We start from the raw sequence: 20,505 nt of genomic DNA on the forward strand, positions 1-20,505 counted from the left end.
TAAATTTGCGTAATCAGTTCTTGGCATTTAATGTTATGCATAAGTAGGTAATCAGAGCTAAGAAGCTGACTAAATTAAGTGCAAGTAACATGAATATTCATAAACTAACAATGATAATATAGAGAAGGTTATTGCATCCATCTTAGGGCACACTTCATGTTGGTAGATTCATTTAAACCAGGGGGACAATCTGCTTTTAAATAAAATTGCCATTTCAACTCCAAAACTTACAGGAGATTGTCAGAGTTCCCGAAAAAATCCAGAACTTGCTCCATCACCAAAAACCTAAATTTGACAAAATTAGTTCAAACAATACTGTGTTTGCCCAAGGCATTTGACATATCTTTAGATCTAATGGCTGTGTTGTGCTCTTTAACCATATCATTCAGCTTACGTGTAGTTTTACCAATGTAAAAGCTTTGACATTAGGAACATATAGCTGCATATACCACCAAAGAGCTGTTGCAGTTAGTGGGTTTTTTTAATAAATGGAAGTATTACAATGTGGGAACACATATGACTTCTGTGTAAAAATATAGTCACAGCACACACATTTACCACATTTGAACATCCCAGTGGTGTTGTCAGTGATTCAGATAAAATAAACGATTGATCTTGTCTCTCAAAAAAAGACTTGAAAGTTTTAGAATTTTTGCAAGTAAACTTAGGCAATGACCCAGTAAGTGGTTTTAAGTTATTGTCACTAGTGATGATTCTCAAATTATTATTAATAATACTTCTAATTTGTTTCATATCCTTACTAATGGGAAGTGAAAATCTTAAACATCTGTTGGTGTCAGTGGATGGTTTAGGTGAAGTAGTGATACCCCATTTTGAAATAGGTTTAAATTTAGTGTGTCTCATGGAATTAACCTCATTTTTAATGGAAAGAACTAAATGTGGAGGGTAATTTCTTTGTACAAATAATCCAGTTAAAAAAAATCACACTCAGAGTTAAAGGTGTAATCCTCTGTAATTAATCTAGAAAGCTTAACAAACTGCCCTTTGACCACATTCCTCCTCGTAAAAAAATGGGTGCTGGATCCCAATGTCCAGATAGTTGTTTCTTTTCCTTTTTTCTGCAGATATTCGAAGAGACCTCAGCAATGGATTTAATTAATGGTTAAGGTGGTGTCCAAGAAGGAAACAGATGAGCCCTTGCCAGCAATAACAAACTTTAGAAAACCAATGCTGATGGACAAGGAATCAGCAAACTGGTGCAATTGTCATTCGGTGCCTCTCCATACAAAAAAAAATATCAGTAAATCTACATTACTGTTCAAATAATTCAAACCAGGGTAAATACACCATTGTGTCAAATTCCCACTCCCTTAAAACAATGTTGGCGAAAGCAGGTGCCATTTTGGTGCCCATGGCAACACCCCTTACCTGTTTGAAAATATGTTTATTGAAGTGAAAAAATTTATCTAATACCAACTCCATAAGTATGTACAAAGTATCAATTCTGTCATTTGGAAATTTGGCAAACTTGGGTTAAGAAATGTTTAATATAATTAAGGCCTTCCTCATGAGGGATGCTAGTGTATAACGCTACAGTATCTAATTTGACTAGTAGACACTTTTCACCCTTAAAACTTGAATTGTGTAATTTATGTAAAAAATCCCAAGAGTCCCTTATATAAAAGGGGGGTGGCTTGAGCAATAAGACAAAAACAGAGAAGATTGCTCAGTATATTGATTTAATTCTGAACCCCATTGTTCAAGACAATTTTTTTTCTTCAATTCTTTTCTTCAATTTTTGTTTTCTTCCCACCACCACATGATGAAATTTGCAAAATTGGAGGGACAAACTTCCCCCATAGCTACACCACACCTTTGCATGTAGTATTCATTGTCAAAACACAAATAATTGCGCTGTAACGCTAAATTCATAGTATTAACCAAGAAGTCAATATCAGTGATATCAAACCTGTTCAATGATATGAGGCCTTAACTAAACCAGTCTTAACCCTACATCGAAAGGTATACGTCCATATAAATGTTGAACAGCAGTACAACAAAATAACACATAACCATTTTGTGGTTCACAAGGAAAATGACGTAAAAAATCCCATCAGTCTTTTAAAATATATCTGTAATCACTTAAAATATCATTTTACTTCTTTTCCAAGTAGCTGGTTAAAGGAAATGTCTTCCATTTCCTAGCTGAAACAATTGGCCTCATAAGGGAGTCTTTTGTGATGTTCTTCGTGTTTCACTGTTGCAGTCATTACATTTGGGTAATCCTGCTGGCAGGTTGCCCTCAGTCAGCCTGAATTCCAAAGTCCTAGTTCCTGCGTCGGCTACTGTTGCCCTTTCCCTGACGTCAGGTTGTCAGGGGTATAAAAGATGCGGCCGATGCCATTTTCTTTAGTCTTTCTTGCCACGCAGTGCCCGAAGCAGAAGCAGTTCGCAAGTGCTGGTCGGCCGACTCCTGAGATTTTCATGTTCGAATTTCAGATCCGAAGTCTTCTATAAAGCTAAGTACCCCATTGGGGAAACTTTTTTCTTGCTCCAGACCGATGTCAGAAAAAGTTAATAATTGTATTTCTTGTGGGAAGGAAATAACTCATAAGGAATTTCAATCTTACTGTATTCCTTGCCTAGGCCCTCAACATAACGTTTCATTTTGTCGGTTTTGTGCTAGGTTTAACCAACGCACTATTAAGCGTCGGTATGATTTTGCATTAAACTATTTTGGACGCAGGTTTAATTATCCAGAAATGTCGGATAGCCATACGACTACCGCAGTTCACAAAAAATGCAAAGATAAAGACAGGCAACCGAGGTCCAAAACAAGATAAAGACAGGCAACCGAGGTCCAAAACAGATGACAAAGCTTCTCTTAAGCCAGTCGCCGACTTGCCGGTTCTCAGTGAGGTACTTTCGCAACCCCTGACTCCCGCTACTTTAGAGTCGTAGGCCGCTACCGACTCCCACGTGGAGTCAACTATGCCGCTGGAAACTCAAGGTATTGGACCCTTGGATGCTATTCCTTCAGATGGGTCCGGAGTCGCTGAGCAGGCACAGGCTTCTGAGGGTGTTTTCAGACCTAAACATCTATACATTAAACCGACTTCAAAGGCAAAGACTAAAGCACCTTCAAAGGCAAAGAAACAAACTCAAGAGCCACGTGGACAGGCCTCCATGCCCAAAAAGCAGATGCTCAAATGGCCCAAGACTTGATTACCTTGATCAGGCATTCCCATTCTCCTCCTGATAAGAGGCCTAGGCAAGAGACTGATTATGAATCTTCAGATCAGGTTTCCATTTCTTCTGATTCCTCTTCTGATCAGGAATATTCTCTTCCCCCCATGAGGATTCTGATGCTGAAGAATCTATTCCTTCAGCTTCTCCTCCAGAGGACTATTCCTTTGGGGAAACCTTACATACCATGAGGGCGCATTTCCACTGGGAGAGCCAAGGTTTTTTAGAATCTAAAAAGAGGCTCAGGGATTTCCTGTTACTATCTCAACACAAGCCACTAGCCATCCCTCCTGTGTTAGACATTGTAGATGATGTGTTTTCTGAGTCTAGTCTTACCCCTGACTCCTTACCTCCAGCTCCTTTTAAGCCTGACAGATATTACAGGGTTCCTGACTTTCATAAATTACTTTTTAAAAACCCTGCTGCAGACCCAGAAACTATTTCTCAGGGTCCCAAAGGAGTTAAGGCTTCTGCTGCAAAAAACCCTACCCCCTCTGACAGAGATTCTAGAGCATTGGATAGATGGGGGAAAAAGGTTTACACATCTACTACCTTGGTTGTAAGGGACTTAAACTGTCAGTTTCATATACTCAAATATCAGCAACATGTCATGGCATTACTTAAACAGAAAATGTTGTTAAACTCTGAATGTGCAGAAAACAAGGAAATGCAGGATTTACTGCATGCATCTGAAGAAGTTGGAAAGCATACATTGCAATGTGGTTTTGATTCTTTAAATGCCTCCTGCAGGGCCGCAGTTGCAGGTTCTGTAATTAGGAGGCATGCTTGGTTAAAGGAACAAAATCTGCCTGATTATGTTAAAGTTAAATTATTAGATGCACCTTTACAGCATGATACTTTGGTGTTAAGGCAAAAGAGGTGTTAAAGAAAATGGAGGACGTAGCTAAATCTATGCAAACGGTCAACAATTTCTTACAAATACAGCCACCTAGGTTTAGTAGACACTGGCCAACAAAGAATTGGTCCTTTCCTGTGTCATACAGACCTCAAAGTGGCAGACTCAGATGTCCTAGAGGCAGATCCCAGGCGCAAGGGTAATTCTGCTGAAAACAATGGGGGATTTCTACCTCCAAAGTTGAAGAAGACATATCACAACCATTCAGGAAACGGTCCCAATGACTTCATCCTGCCTGCACCAAGCACTTATCTCCTGGCAGCCCCCTTAGGGGGAAAATTAGCACTTTTTTCTCAAAATTGGCACATTATTACCCAGGGCAAGTGGGTCTTAAATATCAAGTCACAAGGCTACAAGTTCCATTTCCATACCCTGCCAAAGGCAAACGGCTGGCCAAATCTGCCAAAAAATCAATGGGCAGAGGCACAACAACAAGTCTCATCCCTCATGGACATGGGGGCCATTCAACTAGTACCAGAGCAAGAGCAGGGACAAGGATTTTACTCAAGACTGTTCTTGGTACCCAGAAAAGACGAGGCCTGGAGGCCAATACTGGACCTATCAATTTTAAACACATTCCTGGATATACCAAAATTCAAGATGTTGACTTTGCAGCAGCTTCTGCCCATGCTGGGCAAGAACGCTTGGCTTGTGACTTTATAACTAAAAGAGGCATACCTGCATGTCCCAGTCAGACATATATGCAGCAGATACCTCAGATTCAAGGCTGGCTAAATGCATTACCAATTCTCTGAACTGCCCTTTGGCTTATCTACTGCTCCCAGGGTCTTTACAAAGTGCCTGGCACCAGTAATTGCTTTCTGCAGACAGAGGAATACAAATATATCCTTACTTGGACGACTGATTCAAGCAGAGAACAAGGACATTCTTCTACAGCATCTGGCGTTTGTGAAAGGACTTCTAACATGCCTAGGGTACACAGTCAGCGAAAAGAAATCAAAACTAGTACCCTCTCAAGAGATAATATTTCTGGGTGCAAGCTTAAATACAACTGCCCAGATGGCTTATCTCACACCAGACAAACAAAGGCAACTGACTACCTATTTCAAAATGCTGGCAACAAAAGCCCAGTTATCTGCAAGAAAATTTCTGCAGGCTTTGGGCTTCATGGCATCCTGCATTCTACTAATTCCATATGCAAGACTGCATATGAGGAAACTTCAATGGTACCTAAAAAGTGTTTGGACTCAACATTGCCACAGCCTGGAAACTATGATTACTCTCATTCCCTGCCTGCAACAGGAGTTTCGATGGTGGGCAAAGGCTTGTCACCAAAACAAGGGACAGCCATTCACATTACTCCCAGCCAGGCAAACACTAACAACGGATGCATCAGATTATGCCTGGGGGGCCCACATGGCAGGAAGATGCATTCAGGGCACATGGACCTCTAACCAAATGCATCTACATATCAATCAAAATGAGATGCTAGCAGTTCAAAATGCCCTGACTGCTTTCAAGGACTTACTTCATCCCGGACAACTACTGGTAAAGGCAGACAACACTACTGTCAGGTGGTACATAAAGAAGCAGGGGGCACACATTCTTACCCCCCTGCAGACTAGCCATGACTTTGTGGGACACAGCATTTACTTACCAAGTACATCTGCAGGCACAATTCCTGCCAAGAAGAAAAAATACTCTGGCAGACGAACTAAGCAGAAACCTCATGGATCCCCACAAGTGGCACCTGGTTCCACAAGTCTTCAGTATAATAACAAGGAAATGGGGATGCCTGGACATAGATCTATTTGCCTCCCCTCACAACTACCGACTAAAAAGATTTTGCACAATGAATTATCACAAACAAGCAAAATGGACGCCCTGTCTTTCAGCTGGAAAAGCCTGTCAGTATATGCATTTCCCCTTCTGCCTCTCCTTACCAAGGTACTCCTAAAGGTCAGACAGGAGAAGCCAAGGATGATACTAATTGCCCCAGTCTGGCCCCACCAGTGCTGGTATCCAATACTAAGGAGGTTGTCTCAATGCCCATCTTGGGCCTTACCTCAGATACCTCATCTACTGTCCCAGCAAAACAATCAGATCCTGCACAGCCAACTCAGGACTTTAAACCTGGCAGCATGGCTGATAACGTAGTCATACAAAACACACCTCTCAGTAAAGCTGTGATGGATGTCATTTTGAAGGCCAGAAGGCCTAGTACTAGAAAATATTATGCTGGAAAATCGAAGAGATTTTGTGCTTGGAACCAGGCACAAGGAACTGATACAGCTGTGCCAAATATTCCTCAGATTTTGCAATACTTAACTGAGATGCTGGACAAAGGTTTATCTTTTTCATCTATTAAAATTCATGCCTCTGCCTATTCGGCTCATTACAATACAGAGCCACCAATCTTTTCTCATCCCTTACTAAAACAGTACCTCAGAGGAGCCAAAAGCTTAAGACCTCCAAAAAGATCACCAATGCCCGCATGGGACTTCAACTATATCTTGGAAAAACCCACCCTGCCACATTTTGAGCCAGCTGCTACGGCTGATATAAAGTTTTTATCTTGGAAAACAGCTCTGCTCCTAGCATTAACTTCAGCAAGACGAGTCTCAGAGCTTCAAGCACTCATGGCTGTGGAACCTTTTATCATTTTTTATCCAGACAGGGTCTCTATGAGGACAAACCCAACGTTTATGCCTAAGGTGGTGTCCAGTGTGTCTCTTAACCAAACTATTCATCTGCCAACATTTTATCCAAATCCACAGAACAAGGGGGAGAGAATTCTGTATTCTTTGGACGTACACAGACAGCTTAGATTCTTCTTGGACAGAACCAAAGTTTTCCGAAAGACAGAGCAATTACTAGTGGCATATGCTGCAGCATCGCAAGGAAAGGCTATCTCAAAGCAGACTATTTCAAAGTGGATAGGCCACTGCATTCATTTCTGCTACCTACACCATGGCAAGCCAGTGCCTAAGGTCATTAGGCCACATTCAGGGGACTACCAACCAAGGACATTTTAGAGGCTGCTACTTGGAGTTCAGTGCACACATTTACAAAGCAGTATCGTCTGCCACTCTACTCTAAACCCAGGGCAGGCTTTGCCACTGCAATTCTGCAGGGCCTCATAGCCGCTGCTAATGCTGTTCAACTCCAACCACCCATCCATATCTTTGGGTCTCTACCCAAATGTAATGGCTGCAACAGTGAAACACGAAGAACATAGTACAGTTGTGTACACTTACCATAAATGTAGATGTTTGAGTGTATTCACTGTTGCCGTCCAGGTTACCCACCCGCCATCCCCCCTTCTCTTCTGATGGAATCTATGTGGTGCATTTGCTTGTAGATGAAGGTAAAGTTTATATTGGTGCATGTATTTATATGTATATACATTTTGGCTACCCTCTTAGGGGGCACCTGATATCTGGGCCAAGAAAAACTAAAAAAAATGGCGCCTGCTGCATCTTTCATATCCCTGACGACCTGACGTCGGGGAAGGGGTGACAGCAGCCGACGCAGGACCCAGAACTGTGGAATTCAGGCCAACTGAGGGCAACCTGCCAGCAGGATTACCCAAATGTAATGACTGCAACAGTGAATACACTCGAACATCTACATTTATAATAAGTGTACACAACTGTACTTTTTTATGGACCTTGGGCAGGCCAAACATAATAGGTATAGTGGGTTGTGAAATAAATAGGAAATCAAAATCCTCTTGCTTAATAGTCCCACTAGATAAACTTGACCTCAAAAGCATATCAATCGTATGATGCCCCACTTCAATCTCATTCAGTGAGACCACTTCATACTTGTTTTTGTCAAGTAAAAAGCCTGCATTCTGTTATAATAATCTAAAATGTCCCTAAGTACAACCCCACCCCACCCCCTTATCGGGCTTCATAACACAGAGCTCATAATTATTTGAAAAAAATTCTAGAGCTTCTTGTTCACTTTCTGACAAGTTTGAAATAGCAAATCTAAAATTATTCGAGTTGTATAAACTAAACAACTCCCTTCTACACAAATCTTTAAAGGCACTGGTCATTGGGCAGTAAGGTGGGATAAACACACTTTTCTTTTTTATTTCGCCACTCATTTCTCCATTCCCGAATTGTGTATCAACAACTACAGTGTCATTAGAATCCAAAACTTTATTTCTATTAAAATATACTGCTAAATTCAGCTTATGTACAAATAACTTTAATTCAAGTATTGCATCAGTATAATTAAAATTCCTGCATGGAGCAAAAGAAAAACCTTTCTCAAATAACTTAAAATCTGCTTCATTCAATACATAGTTGGAATAATTATAACACTTTGAAGCCATTTCGTACGTTAACAAATGGTGAAATCTCCAAAATCTCATTAATTGAAATATATATCTCTGGAATTTCCCTCTCCCTCTGCCTCTCCCCCTCCCCCTTCCTTGACTCTGAAGCTGTTTCTATTCCTCCATTCTGTGTTTCACTCAGAAGCAGTTGTTCCAAAGCTGTATTTTGTCACTGAACATTTTTTTTGTGGATATATTATATTTTGGAATGAAATGACGGATTATCGTGAATCTTTGTGGTACATTGCAGATTTATGTTAAATTGCGCGTTATTTTATGCCATTGAGTTTATAGTGCTGGATTACACGTGGAGTGTTTATCTGTTTGCAGTGTTTCCTGGGGTGTGCACCTTAACTGTTGGAAGTGTGTGTGTGTGTGTGTGTGTGTGTGTGTGTGTGTGTGTGTGTGTGTGTGTATATCTATCTATATATATATATATATATATATATATATATATATATATATATATATATATATGAGAGAGAGATATCTGTAATATGCAATAAACGCATATGCACTGTGTGTGTGTGTAATAATGATAAATATGAGTAACAAACATATTTTCTTTTGTTAATAAGGTGTACTATGCAAAGAAGAAAAGGCGGCACCAGCAAGGCCAGGGGGATGACTCTAGTCACAAAAAGGAAAGGAAAATTTACAATGATGGCTATGATGATGATAACTATGATTACATTGTAAAAAATGGAGAAAAATGGATGGACCGGTATGAAATTGATTCATTAATAGGCAAAGGTTCTTTTGGTCAGGTAAGAAATCAGCATTTTTCACTCACTTTTCTATACGTTGCTGTTTACTTCAAAGTGCCTGACCCCTTGTTAATTATTTGGGGTTTGAGGTGCACTTGTGCACTCTATTTTTTCTTTACCTATTATCACATGAACAGTCATCTATGGTTTAAGCATTCCTGGCACTGTAATTCCTGCCCATAAGATGGAACCTACATTTATATTCCACTTTTTTTCCCCACCGGGAGTCCTTGTAGCAATGTGATATCCCTCCTCTGAAAAGGAATAAGCAAGCCAGTTATTGGTTGTCATCTCTCACACACACACACACACACACACACACACACACACACACACACACACAAACATCAGTCCTTCTCATTTAAGCCAATTAAGGAGCACTTTATGAATTCAACATATAGAAAAATGTTTCAGTATGGAGAAACATGTTAAAAGACATGACAAACTTTCACCACTGTTGGTTTGGTTATTTATTTTGTATTCTTACTGCGGTGGTGGTGCTGCGGTAGCATTGTCGCCTCACAGTAAGACGTTGTCCTGTTCGATTCTCAGCTAGAGCGTCTTCTGTGTGGAGACATGCGTGAATGGGCGTACCTTCATTGAAGGTTGTGCGTCAGGGCCGGCAACTCGGCACGTAAAAATCTACTGCCAATCATTAGTGGACCAGAGCTCCGCTGTGGCGACCCCTAACCGAGAAAAGCCGAAAGACACGACAACAACAGGAAAGGCACTGCTGGCTGCCTAGATATGAAGTCTTAATTTGGGAGTTATTTGAGCAGTAGTCACTAACCATGGCTTTGTTTGTGAAGCACTGTTTGTCCTGTTTGTTTTATTTCAGTTTTAGTAACTTTTGCTTGTCTTACCTTGAGAGGTCTGAAGTATCACACCCCTATAACCTATGCTGGTCTGTTTTGAGTTTCATTTTCGTTCTCATTCAGAATTTCATTCTCATCTCAAAACTGTTAATCACTTAATTGCATTTTGTGATGTAGCATCTAGGACCCTACTTAATGGGTTCTGTGGCCAAGTATATCTTTCTATCTTTCAAGATACAGATTCTGTTATTTTGGAAAGTCTCACACACAGAAGCATCACAGTATCTGGAATTACAAATGCTATACACTAAGTTGCCAAGTAGATATGCATACTGTCACTAGAGAAAAAAATTCAAAGATAAAGTCAGAGACAGGCCGCCGAGGTCCAAAACTGCCGACGACGCTTCTCCTATGCCAGTCGCCAGTTCGCTGGTACTCAGTGAGGTGCATTCGCAGCCCCTGATACCTGCTACTTCTGATTCGCAGGCTTCTACTGAGAGCCATTAGGACTCCTGTATGCCGCTAGATTCCTCAACTATGGAACCCGCGGATGTCTCTACCTTGGATAGGTCTGGAGTCGCTGTGCAGGCACCGGCTTCTGAGGGTGTATTCAGGCCTACGGACCTGCATATTAAATTGACGGCTCCTTCATTACTAAGGCCTAAATCTCGATCCATGTTTAAAAAAACGACGCCCAGGCCACATGCTTAGGCCTCTATGCCTAAAAAACAAATTATAAAACTGGCTCAAGGTCTAATAACTCTAATCAGGGGTAGCCAATCCCTCCCTTCCAAGAGGCCTAGGGCTGAGCTTGATTGAGTCTTCTGATTAGGATTCTGTTTTTTCTGTCTCTTCTGATGACCTGGATTTGTCCTTACCTACTTATGAGGATTCTGATGCATAGGACTCTATTCCCTCTGCTTCCCCTCCTGAGGACTTTTCTTTTGGGGAAACCTTACATGCGCTAAGGGAGCATTTTCACTGGGAAAGCCAAAATGTTTCAGATTCAAAAAAGAGGCTTAGGGATTTCCTTCTTCTACCTCAGCATAGGCCTTTGGCTGTTCCTCCTGTACTAGACATTGCTGATGATGCTTTCTCGGAATCCAGTTTGTCCCCTGATTCCCTGCCTCCTGCTCCCATTAAACCTGACAGATACTACAGGGTACCTGAGTCCCACAAGTTCCTTTTCAACAATCCTGTTGCAGATCCAGAGACTATTTCACAGGGGCCCAAGGGCATTAAGGCTTCTACTGCTAAAAATCCTACCCCTTCTGATAGAGACTCCAGGGCGCTGGATTGATGGGGTAAAAAGGTTTATACTTCAGCAACTTTGGAAATTAGAGCTTTAAACTGCCAATGTCATATGTTAAAATATCAGCAACATGTTATTGGATTGCTTAAACAGAAAATGATGTTGATTCCTGACTGTGTGGAAAATAAAGACTTAGAGGATTTAATGCATTCTGCTGAACAAGTTGGAAACATTCTTTGCAATGTGATTTTGATTCTTTAGAGGCCTCTTGCAGGGCTGTTGTGACTGGGTCTGTGCTTAGAAGGCATGCTTGGCTTAAGGAGCAATCTTTGCCTGATCATGTTAAAGCTAAATTGTTGGATGCTCCTTTACATCATGACCGCCTCTTTGGCAACAAGGCTGAAGAAGTTCTTAATAAGATGGAAGATAAAGCTAAATGCATGCAAACTGTTAACGATTTCTTACAAGTTCAGCCTCCTAGATTTAGTAGGCACTGGTCTTCTAAGAATTGGTCCTTTCCAGCCCTTCCAGGTCTTCTCAAGCCAAACCCAGACAAAGCAAAAACCCCAGGTTTCAGTCCCAGGGGACTCGCAGAACTAAGCAGTGGGGGACCTCCACTTCCAAGTCTGGGAATAACAAGATACCCCCCTATGGTAAACTGTCTCAATGACTTCCTTTTAAAATTTCCAAGCACTTATCTTCTGACTGCCCGTTTGGGAGGAAAGATTGCTCTTCGTGCAAAGAACTGGGAACTCGTTACCCAGGACAAATGGGTTTTAAATATAGTGCGCCAGGGATACAGATTTCATTTCCACACATTGCCAACACCAAGTGGGTGGCCAGACCTACCCCCAAATCAGTGGGCACAGGCTCAAAAACAAGTATTTTCTCTCTTAAGCATGGGGGCTATTCAACTGGTACCAGAAGAGGAAAAGGGACAAGGTTTCTACTCGAGACTTTTCCTGGTACCCAGAAAAGACAAATCATGGCATCCAATCCTGGACCTGTCTACTCTAAACACCTTTCTGGAGATTCCAAAATTCACAATGCTGACTCTTCACCAATTACTTCCTATTCTAGGCAAAGACTCCTGGTTGGCAACGCTAGATTTAAAAGAAGCATAGGGAATCTTGCAGAAGATAGCTACGCTTCAAAGCAGGCTACATGCACTGTCAGATGTCCTTCAAGGATGCATCTGCAGTCCTAACATATGGGTTGTCCTGCCTCAGGCAGCCCTTCGGTCGGCCGGATTCCAAAGTCTGGGTCTGGCCTCGGCTGATGTCGCACTTCACCCGACGTCATAGCTGCTGTCAATTGGGTATAAAGGCATCAGCCGACGCCATTTTCCTCAGTCTTTCTTGCCGCGCGGTGCCCGAAGCAGAAGCTGTTCGCAAGTGCCGGTCGGTCAGATCCAGAGATTTCTACTACCGAAGACTTCAAAAAAGCTAAGTACCCCGTTGGGGACTCTTTCTTGCCTCAGCCGATGTCAGAAAAAGTAAATAATTGTTTAACTTGTGGGAAACAAATACCTCATAAGGATTTCCACTCTTACTGCCTTCCTTGCTTAGGCCCAGACCACGACGTAGCAGCTTGCCTAGCCTGTGCTTCCTTCAACCGACGGACACTTCGACGTCGGTCGGAGTTTGCGGAGGAGTTTTTTGGTCCCGCTTTTGCTTACAAAATGCCGTCGGAGACTCCGACTTCACAATTAGCTAAAAAGCGTAAAAAGGACCGACACTCGCGGTCCGCGGTTTCGGCCGAAACCACGGTTAAGCCAACCGCGAGTGTCTCGGTTTCGGCTGAAACCAAGTCCTCGGTTCTTCCTTCGGCCGAAAGCATACCTCCGATAGCCGAGGCCTCACACAGCATGGCTGAATCTGCTACTGAAATTTCTCCTGCTGCAGCAGGCACCCAGGATTTATCAGATACTATTCCTTTAGACATATCTGCTCCTGCACGTGGAGCTGCTAGGCCCCCTGCATCCATGTCTATCAAGGCTTTTTCTAGGGCTAAAGCAGCTAAATCTTCTAAGGCCTTGCCTGCTAAAACCCCCTCACACAGGCCTAGCTCTAGTTCCCAAATGCTCAGCCTGGCAGAGGATCTCATTTCTTTGATCAGGGGATGCCAACCTCACCCTGACAGGGCCTCTCATCCCCCTCCAGAGAAGAGGCCTAGAGCAGAGCCCCCTGAGCCAGTTTCTACAGATTATTCCTCTGATGATTCAGAAAACTCAAATCCTCCAGAAGGCCCTTATTCTCCATATAAGGACTCTGACGCAGAAGACTCCATTCCTTCTGCCTCTCCTCCTGAGGAATTTTCTTTTGGGGAAACCTTGCATGCTATGAGAGAGCAATTTCAATGGCAGGGCCAGGATTTTTCAGATTCTAGGAAAAGGCTAAGGACCTTTTTACATTTGCCACAGCATAGGCCTTTAGCCATTCCTCCAGTACTAACAGTTGTGGATGATGCATTTAATGATGCTTGTACTGCCCCTGACTCTCTGCCCCCGGCCCCTGCTAAGCCCGACAGATACTACAGGGTCCCGGACACACATTATCACTTGTGTAAAGCTCCTATTGCAGATCCTGAAACTATTTCACAGGGCCCCAAAGCTGTAGCAACTGCCTCTGCCAAAAACCCCCTCCCCTCTGAAAGAGAATCTAGAGCATTAGAGAGATGAGGTAAAAAAGTTTATACTTCTGCTACTCTTTCGGCTAGGGCCTTAAACTGTCAATTCCACATGATTCAGTATCAGGAATTTTTGTTAGATCAGCTAAATAAAAAACTATCCTCTCCTGAACCTATGGACCGTAAGTCCCTTCAGGATTTGGTACATAACACTCAGCAGGTCAGTAATCATTCCTTAAAATGCGGCTATGATGCACTGGAGGCTTCCTTTAGATCAGCTATGACTGGTACAGTGATCAGAAGGCATGCATGGTTAAAAGAGCAATCCTTACCAGACCATGTAAAGTCAAAGCTCCTAGATGCTCCCATGGAGAAACACAGTTTGTTTGGCTCCCCTGCACAGCAAGTGTTAAAGAAGGTGGAAGAAAAAGCAAAATCTGTCCAAACAGTCAAGGATTTCTTACAGGTCCAACCTCCGAGGTTTAGTAGAAATTGGCCTTCGAAGAATTGGTCCTTTCCAGACACCACCAGAGCACAGAGAGGCAATAATAGGCGCCCAAGAGGCAGAGGTCAATCCAGAGGTGCCTACAGGGGACGTCAGTGGCAGCCTAACAACCAGAGAAGTACTGCCACAGATCCAGCTACTACCACTTCCACAGGACAGTCACAGTGACTTGGCTCTGATACCGCCTACCAGGGAACAACTGGAAGCACCCTTAGGCGGAAAGCTAGCCTTATTTTCAGTAAACTGGCATTACATTACAGGAGACAAATGGATTTTACAGACAATAGACAAAGGTTACAGGTTTCACTTCCATACTCTACCAAGGAAGAGAGGAATGCCAAACCTACCACCAAACCAAAAAACAAACGCTCTAGGACAAATCAACCACTTACTAAGGATGAGAGCTATAGAAAAGGTACCGTCTATGGAACAAGGACAAGGATTTTATTCCAGACTTTTCCTGGTGCCAAGAAAAGAAAACCAGTGGAGACCTATTCTTGACCTGTCCGCTCTGAACACATATCTCATTGTTCCAAAATTCAAAATGCTGACCCTACAGCAACTTCTTCCCATGCTGGGCAAGGAGTCTTGGCTGGTGACTCTAGATTTCAAGGAGGCATACCTGCACGTCCCTATACGACCAGATTGCAGAAGATACCTCAGATTTCTTGCAGGATCAGAGCATTATCAATTCTCAGCATTGCCCTTTGGCTTATCTACTGCGCCCAGAGTATTCACGAAATGCCTGGCATCAGTAATTGCTCATTGCAGGCTTCAGGGAATTCAAATTTATCCATACCTGGACGACTGCCTGATACAAGCGGACAACAAGATCAAATTAACAGAAGATTTGGAAAAGGTTATTCACCTATTGCAAGCCCTGGGATACACAGTCAACATAAAAAAGTCAAGGCTGGTACCATCCCAAAGGATAACATTCTTGGGTGCAGAACTGGACACATCAAATCAAATGGCATTTCTCACAGCAGAAAAGCAAAAGCAACTACCACTCTATTTCATGGCATTAACAACGAGAACCAGCTTACAGCAAGGAAAGTCCTGCAAGCCCTGGGTTACATGGCATCCTGCATAATATTGATTCCACATGCCAGACTACATATGAGGAAGTTGCAATGGTACCTAAGGAATTTATGGTCTCAGCACAAGCACAGCCTAGAAACCCAAATTCCAATAATTCCATGCCTGAAGCAAGAATTCCTGTGGTGGGCTCAGGCCTGTCAGTTGAACAAAGGACTGCCTTTCCACAGCCCTCACCCAAGCCAGACTATCACCATGGACGCCTCAGACCTCGGTTGGGGGGCACACATGGTAGACAAGTGTATACAAGGCCTATGGACACAAGACCAGCTGAGCCTACACATAAATCAAAAAGAGATGCTGGCAGTGAAACATGCAATTCAGACATTCAGACCGTTTCTTCAACAAGGTCATTTGCTGATAAGGACGGACAACACCACAGTTATGTGGTATATCAACAAGCAGGGAGGCACACATTCATATCCTCTATGCCGGATGGCAATGGACCTGTGAAATGTGGCCCTGAACCTCAACATTCAGCTCCAGGCCATATTTGTGCCAGGAAAAGAAAATATACTAGCAGACACCTTAAGCAGAACTACCACGGATGCCCACGAATGGATGCTGCATCCAGACATCTTCAAATCCATTACAAAGAAATGGGGCTACCAGAAATAGACCTGTTCGCATCCCCACACAACCACCAATTGAGAAAATTCTGCACAAGGACATACCACCCACTTGCTTGGAAGGTGGACTCCCTATCCTTCAGTTGGGAAAACCTAACAGCATATGCATTCCCACCTCTTCCTTTGATGCACAGAGTGCTACTGAAGATCAAAGAAGATCACCCAAGGATCATCCTGATAGCTCCAGACTGGCCGAGGCAGCATTGGTACCCGCTTCTGAGGAGTATGTCTTGGGCACACGCATGGCCTCTACCTCTAGTTCCTTTACTGCTAACACAGAACAACTTCAAGATCCTGCATCCAAACTTGAAAACACTGCAGCTAGCTGCTTGGAATCTTACATAAAACAAAATAACCCAGATTTATCTCAGAGGGTTAAAGACATTATCCTGGAGGCTCGCAGACCCTCCACAAGGAAAACTTATTCAGCAAAATGGAAAAGATACCTCATTTGGAGTGCAGCAAAAGGAGAAAATGTATCATTGGCAAACATAGCTAACATCCTGGAATATTTAGCAGAACTTTTCCACAATGGCCTGTCTTACTCCTCCGTTAAGATTCATGCATCAGCAATTTCAGCAGAATACAACATGAATCCTCCAGTCTTCTCTCATCCTCTACTCAGGCAGTTTCTGAGAGGAATTAAAAATGTAAAGCCTCCAAGGAAGCCACCTTTGCCTACATGGGACCTGAACTATGTGCTAGAAAAGTTAACACTTCCCCCTTTTGAACCAGCAGCAACAGCAGAATTACAGTTCTTATCTTGGAAAACTGCTTTCCTGCTTGCAATCACTTCAGCAAGAAGGGTTTCTGAATTACAGGCATTAATGGCACAGCCCTTCCTTATCTTCCATCAGGATAGAGTGTCCTTGAGAACTACCCCTACTTTCATGCCAAAGGTGGTCTCCAGGGTAACATTGAACCAAGCAATTCACCTACCAACATTCTTCCCCAACCCACAGAACAGGGGGGAAAGACTACTGCATACCTTGGATGTGCACAGGCAATTGCGCTACTACCTGGACAGAACCAAGAACAATAGAAAAACTGACCAGCTTCTGGTAGCATATGCAACAGGGATGGAAGGAAAAGCAATTTCAAAACAGACAATCTCAAAATGGATAGGAAATTGCATTAGATTTTGTTACTCTTTTCATGGAAAGACAACTCCAGAAAACATCAGACCTCACTCCACAAGGGCTACAGCCACTACTACAGCTTTCTTACGAGGAGTGGCTACCAAAGACATTTTAGAGGCTGCTACTTGGAGCTCCGTGCATACATTTGCCAAGCATTATAATCTGCCTTTATACTCCAGATCCCGAGCAGGTTTTGCCACTGCTGTTTTGCAAGGGATCTTAACTACACCATAATCTTCTTAGTGCCTCCTCCCCCAGTTTGGCTATGGTATTCTACCCATTTGTTAGGACTGCAGATGCATCCTTGAAGGACATAGTACAGTTTTGTACCTACCATAAATGTAGATGTCCGAGAGATATGCATCTGCAGTCAGGATTACCCACCCTCCTTCCCCTCTGTGGTACTCCTAGGGTATTTGCCCATTTTGTAGCTAGCTGGGGGAATCTATTATGGTGTATTTGTTTGTATATATGTATATACATGTTTATTTTTGTTTGCTCTCTACTGTTTGGAATCTTTTGCATTTATCCAAATTTAGCCTTCCTAGAGGGCACCTGGCATCTGGGGCAAGAAACACTGAGGAAAATGGCGTCGGCTGATGCCTTTATACCCAATTGACAGCAGCTATGACGTCGGGTGGAGTGCGACATCAGCCGAGGCCAGACCCAGACTTTGGAATCCGGCCGACCAAAGGGCTGCCTGAGGCAGGACAGCCCATATGTTAGGACTGCAGATGCATGCCTCTCGGACATCTACATTTATGGTAGGTACAAAACTGTACTTTCTCTGCTCTGCCGTTTGGCTTATCTACTGCGCCCAGGGTATTCACAAAGTGCCTAGCTCCATTTATTGCATTTTGCAGGCAAAGAAGTATTCACATATACCCATACCTGGACGATTGTCTAATTCAGGCAGAAAGCCAGGACATACTTTTGAATCATCTGGCGTTTGTAAAAAGGGTTCTAACTTGTCTGGGGTACACCATAAACGAAAATAAATCACAACTGGTACCCTGTCAACAAATTACATTCCTGGGAGCAAGCTTGAATACAACTAACCAGATGGCTTACCTCACGCCAGAAAAGCAAATTCATTTGACAACCTACTTCAAACAAGTGGCCACAAAAACCCTGCTATCTGCAAGACAAATACTGCAAGCCTTGGGGTTCATGGCCTCCTGCATTCTTCTAATTCCATATGCATGACTGCGTATGAGGAAACTACAGTGGTATTTAAAAAGCCTATGAAGTCAACATTCTCACAACCTAGAAACAATGATTCCTATCATACCTTGCCTACGCCTAGAGTTGTCTATGCCTTGTGTTCCTTTGGTGGGCAGAGGGCTGCCACCAAAACAAGGGGCTACCATTCACTCTGCCCCCTGCTGCCTAAACCCTAACAGATGCATCAGACTATGCTTGGGGGGCGCACCTGGCAGGGAAGTGCATTCAGGGCAAATGGAACCCAAGTCAAATGCATCTGCATATCAATCAAAAAGAAATGTTAGCTGTACAGAATGCTCTGACAGCCTTCAAGGACTACATTCCTCCAGGACAACTAATGGTAAAGATGGACAACACCACGGTTATGTGGTACATAAACAAGCAGCGGGGTACACATTCTTACCCCCTCTGCAGACTAGCCATGGCATTGTGGAACACAGCCTTGAGCAACCAAGCGAACCTACAAGCTCAATTCCTGCCAGGAAAATTAAATAGACCTGCAGACGGACTAAGCAGAAACTTCATGGACCCACACAAGTGGAAACTGGAACCAAGGATTTTCAACATGTTGACAAGCGAATGGGGGAGTCCAGATATAGACCTGTTTGCCTCCCCCAAAAACTACCAATTGGACAAATTTTGCACAAGGACTCCCCACAAACAAGCCTGGAAAGTGGATGCTTTCTCCTTCAGCTGGAGAAACCTATCGGTATATGCCTTCCCTCGACTGCCTCTGCTCTCCAAAGTACTACTAAAAGTCAAACGGGACAAACCAAGGATGATTTTGATTGCTCCAGACTGGCCGTGCCAACACTGGTACCCCCTCCTGCGCAGTATGTCATGGTTATCTCCATAACCTGCCTCCGACCCCTTCCCTGTTGTCACAGCAAGAGAACCAGATTCTGCACCCTCAGCTTCCAACACTGAACCTTGCAGCCTGGCTAATTACTTAAACTCTCCCTTACCATCCCTCAGCAAACCTGTGATGGATGCCATCTTAGAGGCAAGGAGGTCTAGTACTAGAAAATCTTATGCTGAAAAATGGAAAAGATTCTGTGCCTGGAACCAGTCTCAAGGGATGAGCACAGTAGCGCCCAATTTACCTCAGATTTTACAATATTTAACTTTGATGCTTCACAAGGGCCTGTCTTTTTCCTCCATTAAAATCCATGCCTCAGTCATTTCAGCTCATTATAACACAGAACCTCCCCTCTTCTCTCATCAGCTGCCCAAGCAATACCTCAGAGAAGCCAAAAATGTGAGACCACCCATGAGAGCTCCAACCCCAGCCTGGGACCTTAAGTTTGTATTGAAGAAGCTCACTCTACCTCCTTTCGTGCCAGCTGCTACTGCAGACTTAAAATTTATTTCTTGGAAAGCAGCTTTCTTTTTAGCAATCACTTCAGCTAGAAGGGTATCTGAATTACAGGCCCTTATGGCAGTGGAGCCTTTCATCATCTTTCATGCGGACAGGGTGTTATTCAGAACCAGTCCATCCTTCATGCCCAAGGTGGTATCCAGTGTGGCTCTTAATCAGTCCTTTCATTTGCCAACCTTCTTTCCCAATCCGCAGAACAAAGGGGAACAGATTCTGCATTCCTTGGATGTTCACAAACAACTTAGATTCTACTTGGACAGGACTAAACCTCAAAGAAAATCTGAATAACTGCTGGTAGCATTTGCTGCAGGGGCAGAGGGGAAGGCTATTTCAAAACAAACCATTTCTAAATGGATAAGCCATTGCATTCATTTCTGCTATAAGCACCATGGAAAACCTATCCCCCAGGGGATCAGACCTCACTCCACCAGGACTGCATCTACTTCTACAGCCTTTCTCAGAGGTGTTCCTACCAGGGACATCCTAGAAGCTGCAACCTGGAGTTCTGTACATACTTTCACCAAGCATTATCATTTGCCAGTTTTCTCTAAATCCAGAGCTGGCTTTGCCACTGCAGTCTTACAGGGCCTTATAGCTGGCCCTAATGCTATCTAAACTCCTCCCCCCAACCATAGCTT

General features: G+C 43.2%; 1 protein-coding gene across 5 annotated transcripts in view; it reads left to right on the forward strand.

Annotated features, from left to right (window-relative positions):
• DYRK1A (dual specificity tyrosine phosphorylation regulated kinase 1A) overlaps positions 1–20,505 on the forward strand; it is a 2,602,610-nt gene that overhangs the window by 1,542,382 nt on the left and 1,039,723 nt on the right. For all 5 annotated transcript variants that reach the window (XM_044071432.1, XM_044071433.1, XM_044071434.1 and 2 more), the window contains one exon: positions 9,011–9,199. In XM_044071432.1, coding sequence (XP_043927367.1) covers positions 9,011–9,199 — 189 coding nt within the window. The remainder of the gene's footprint in view (positions 1–9,010; positions 9,200–20,505) is intronic.

This window comes from Protopterus annectens, chromosome 5.part0 (assembly GCF_019279795.1).
Source record: "Protopterus annectens isolate FY-2018-M chromosome 5.part0, PAN1.0, whole genome shotgun sequence".
Lineage (NCBI taxonomy): Eukaryota > Metazoa > Chordata > Ceratodontiformes > Protopteridae > Protopterus > Protopterus annectens.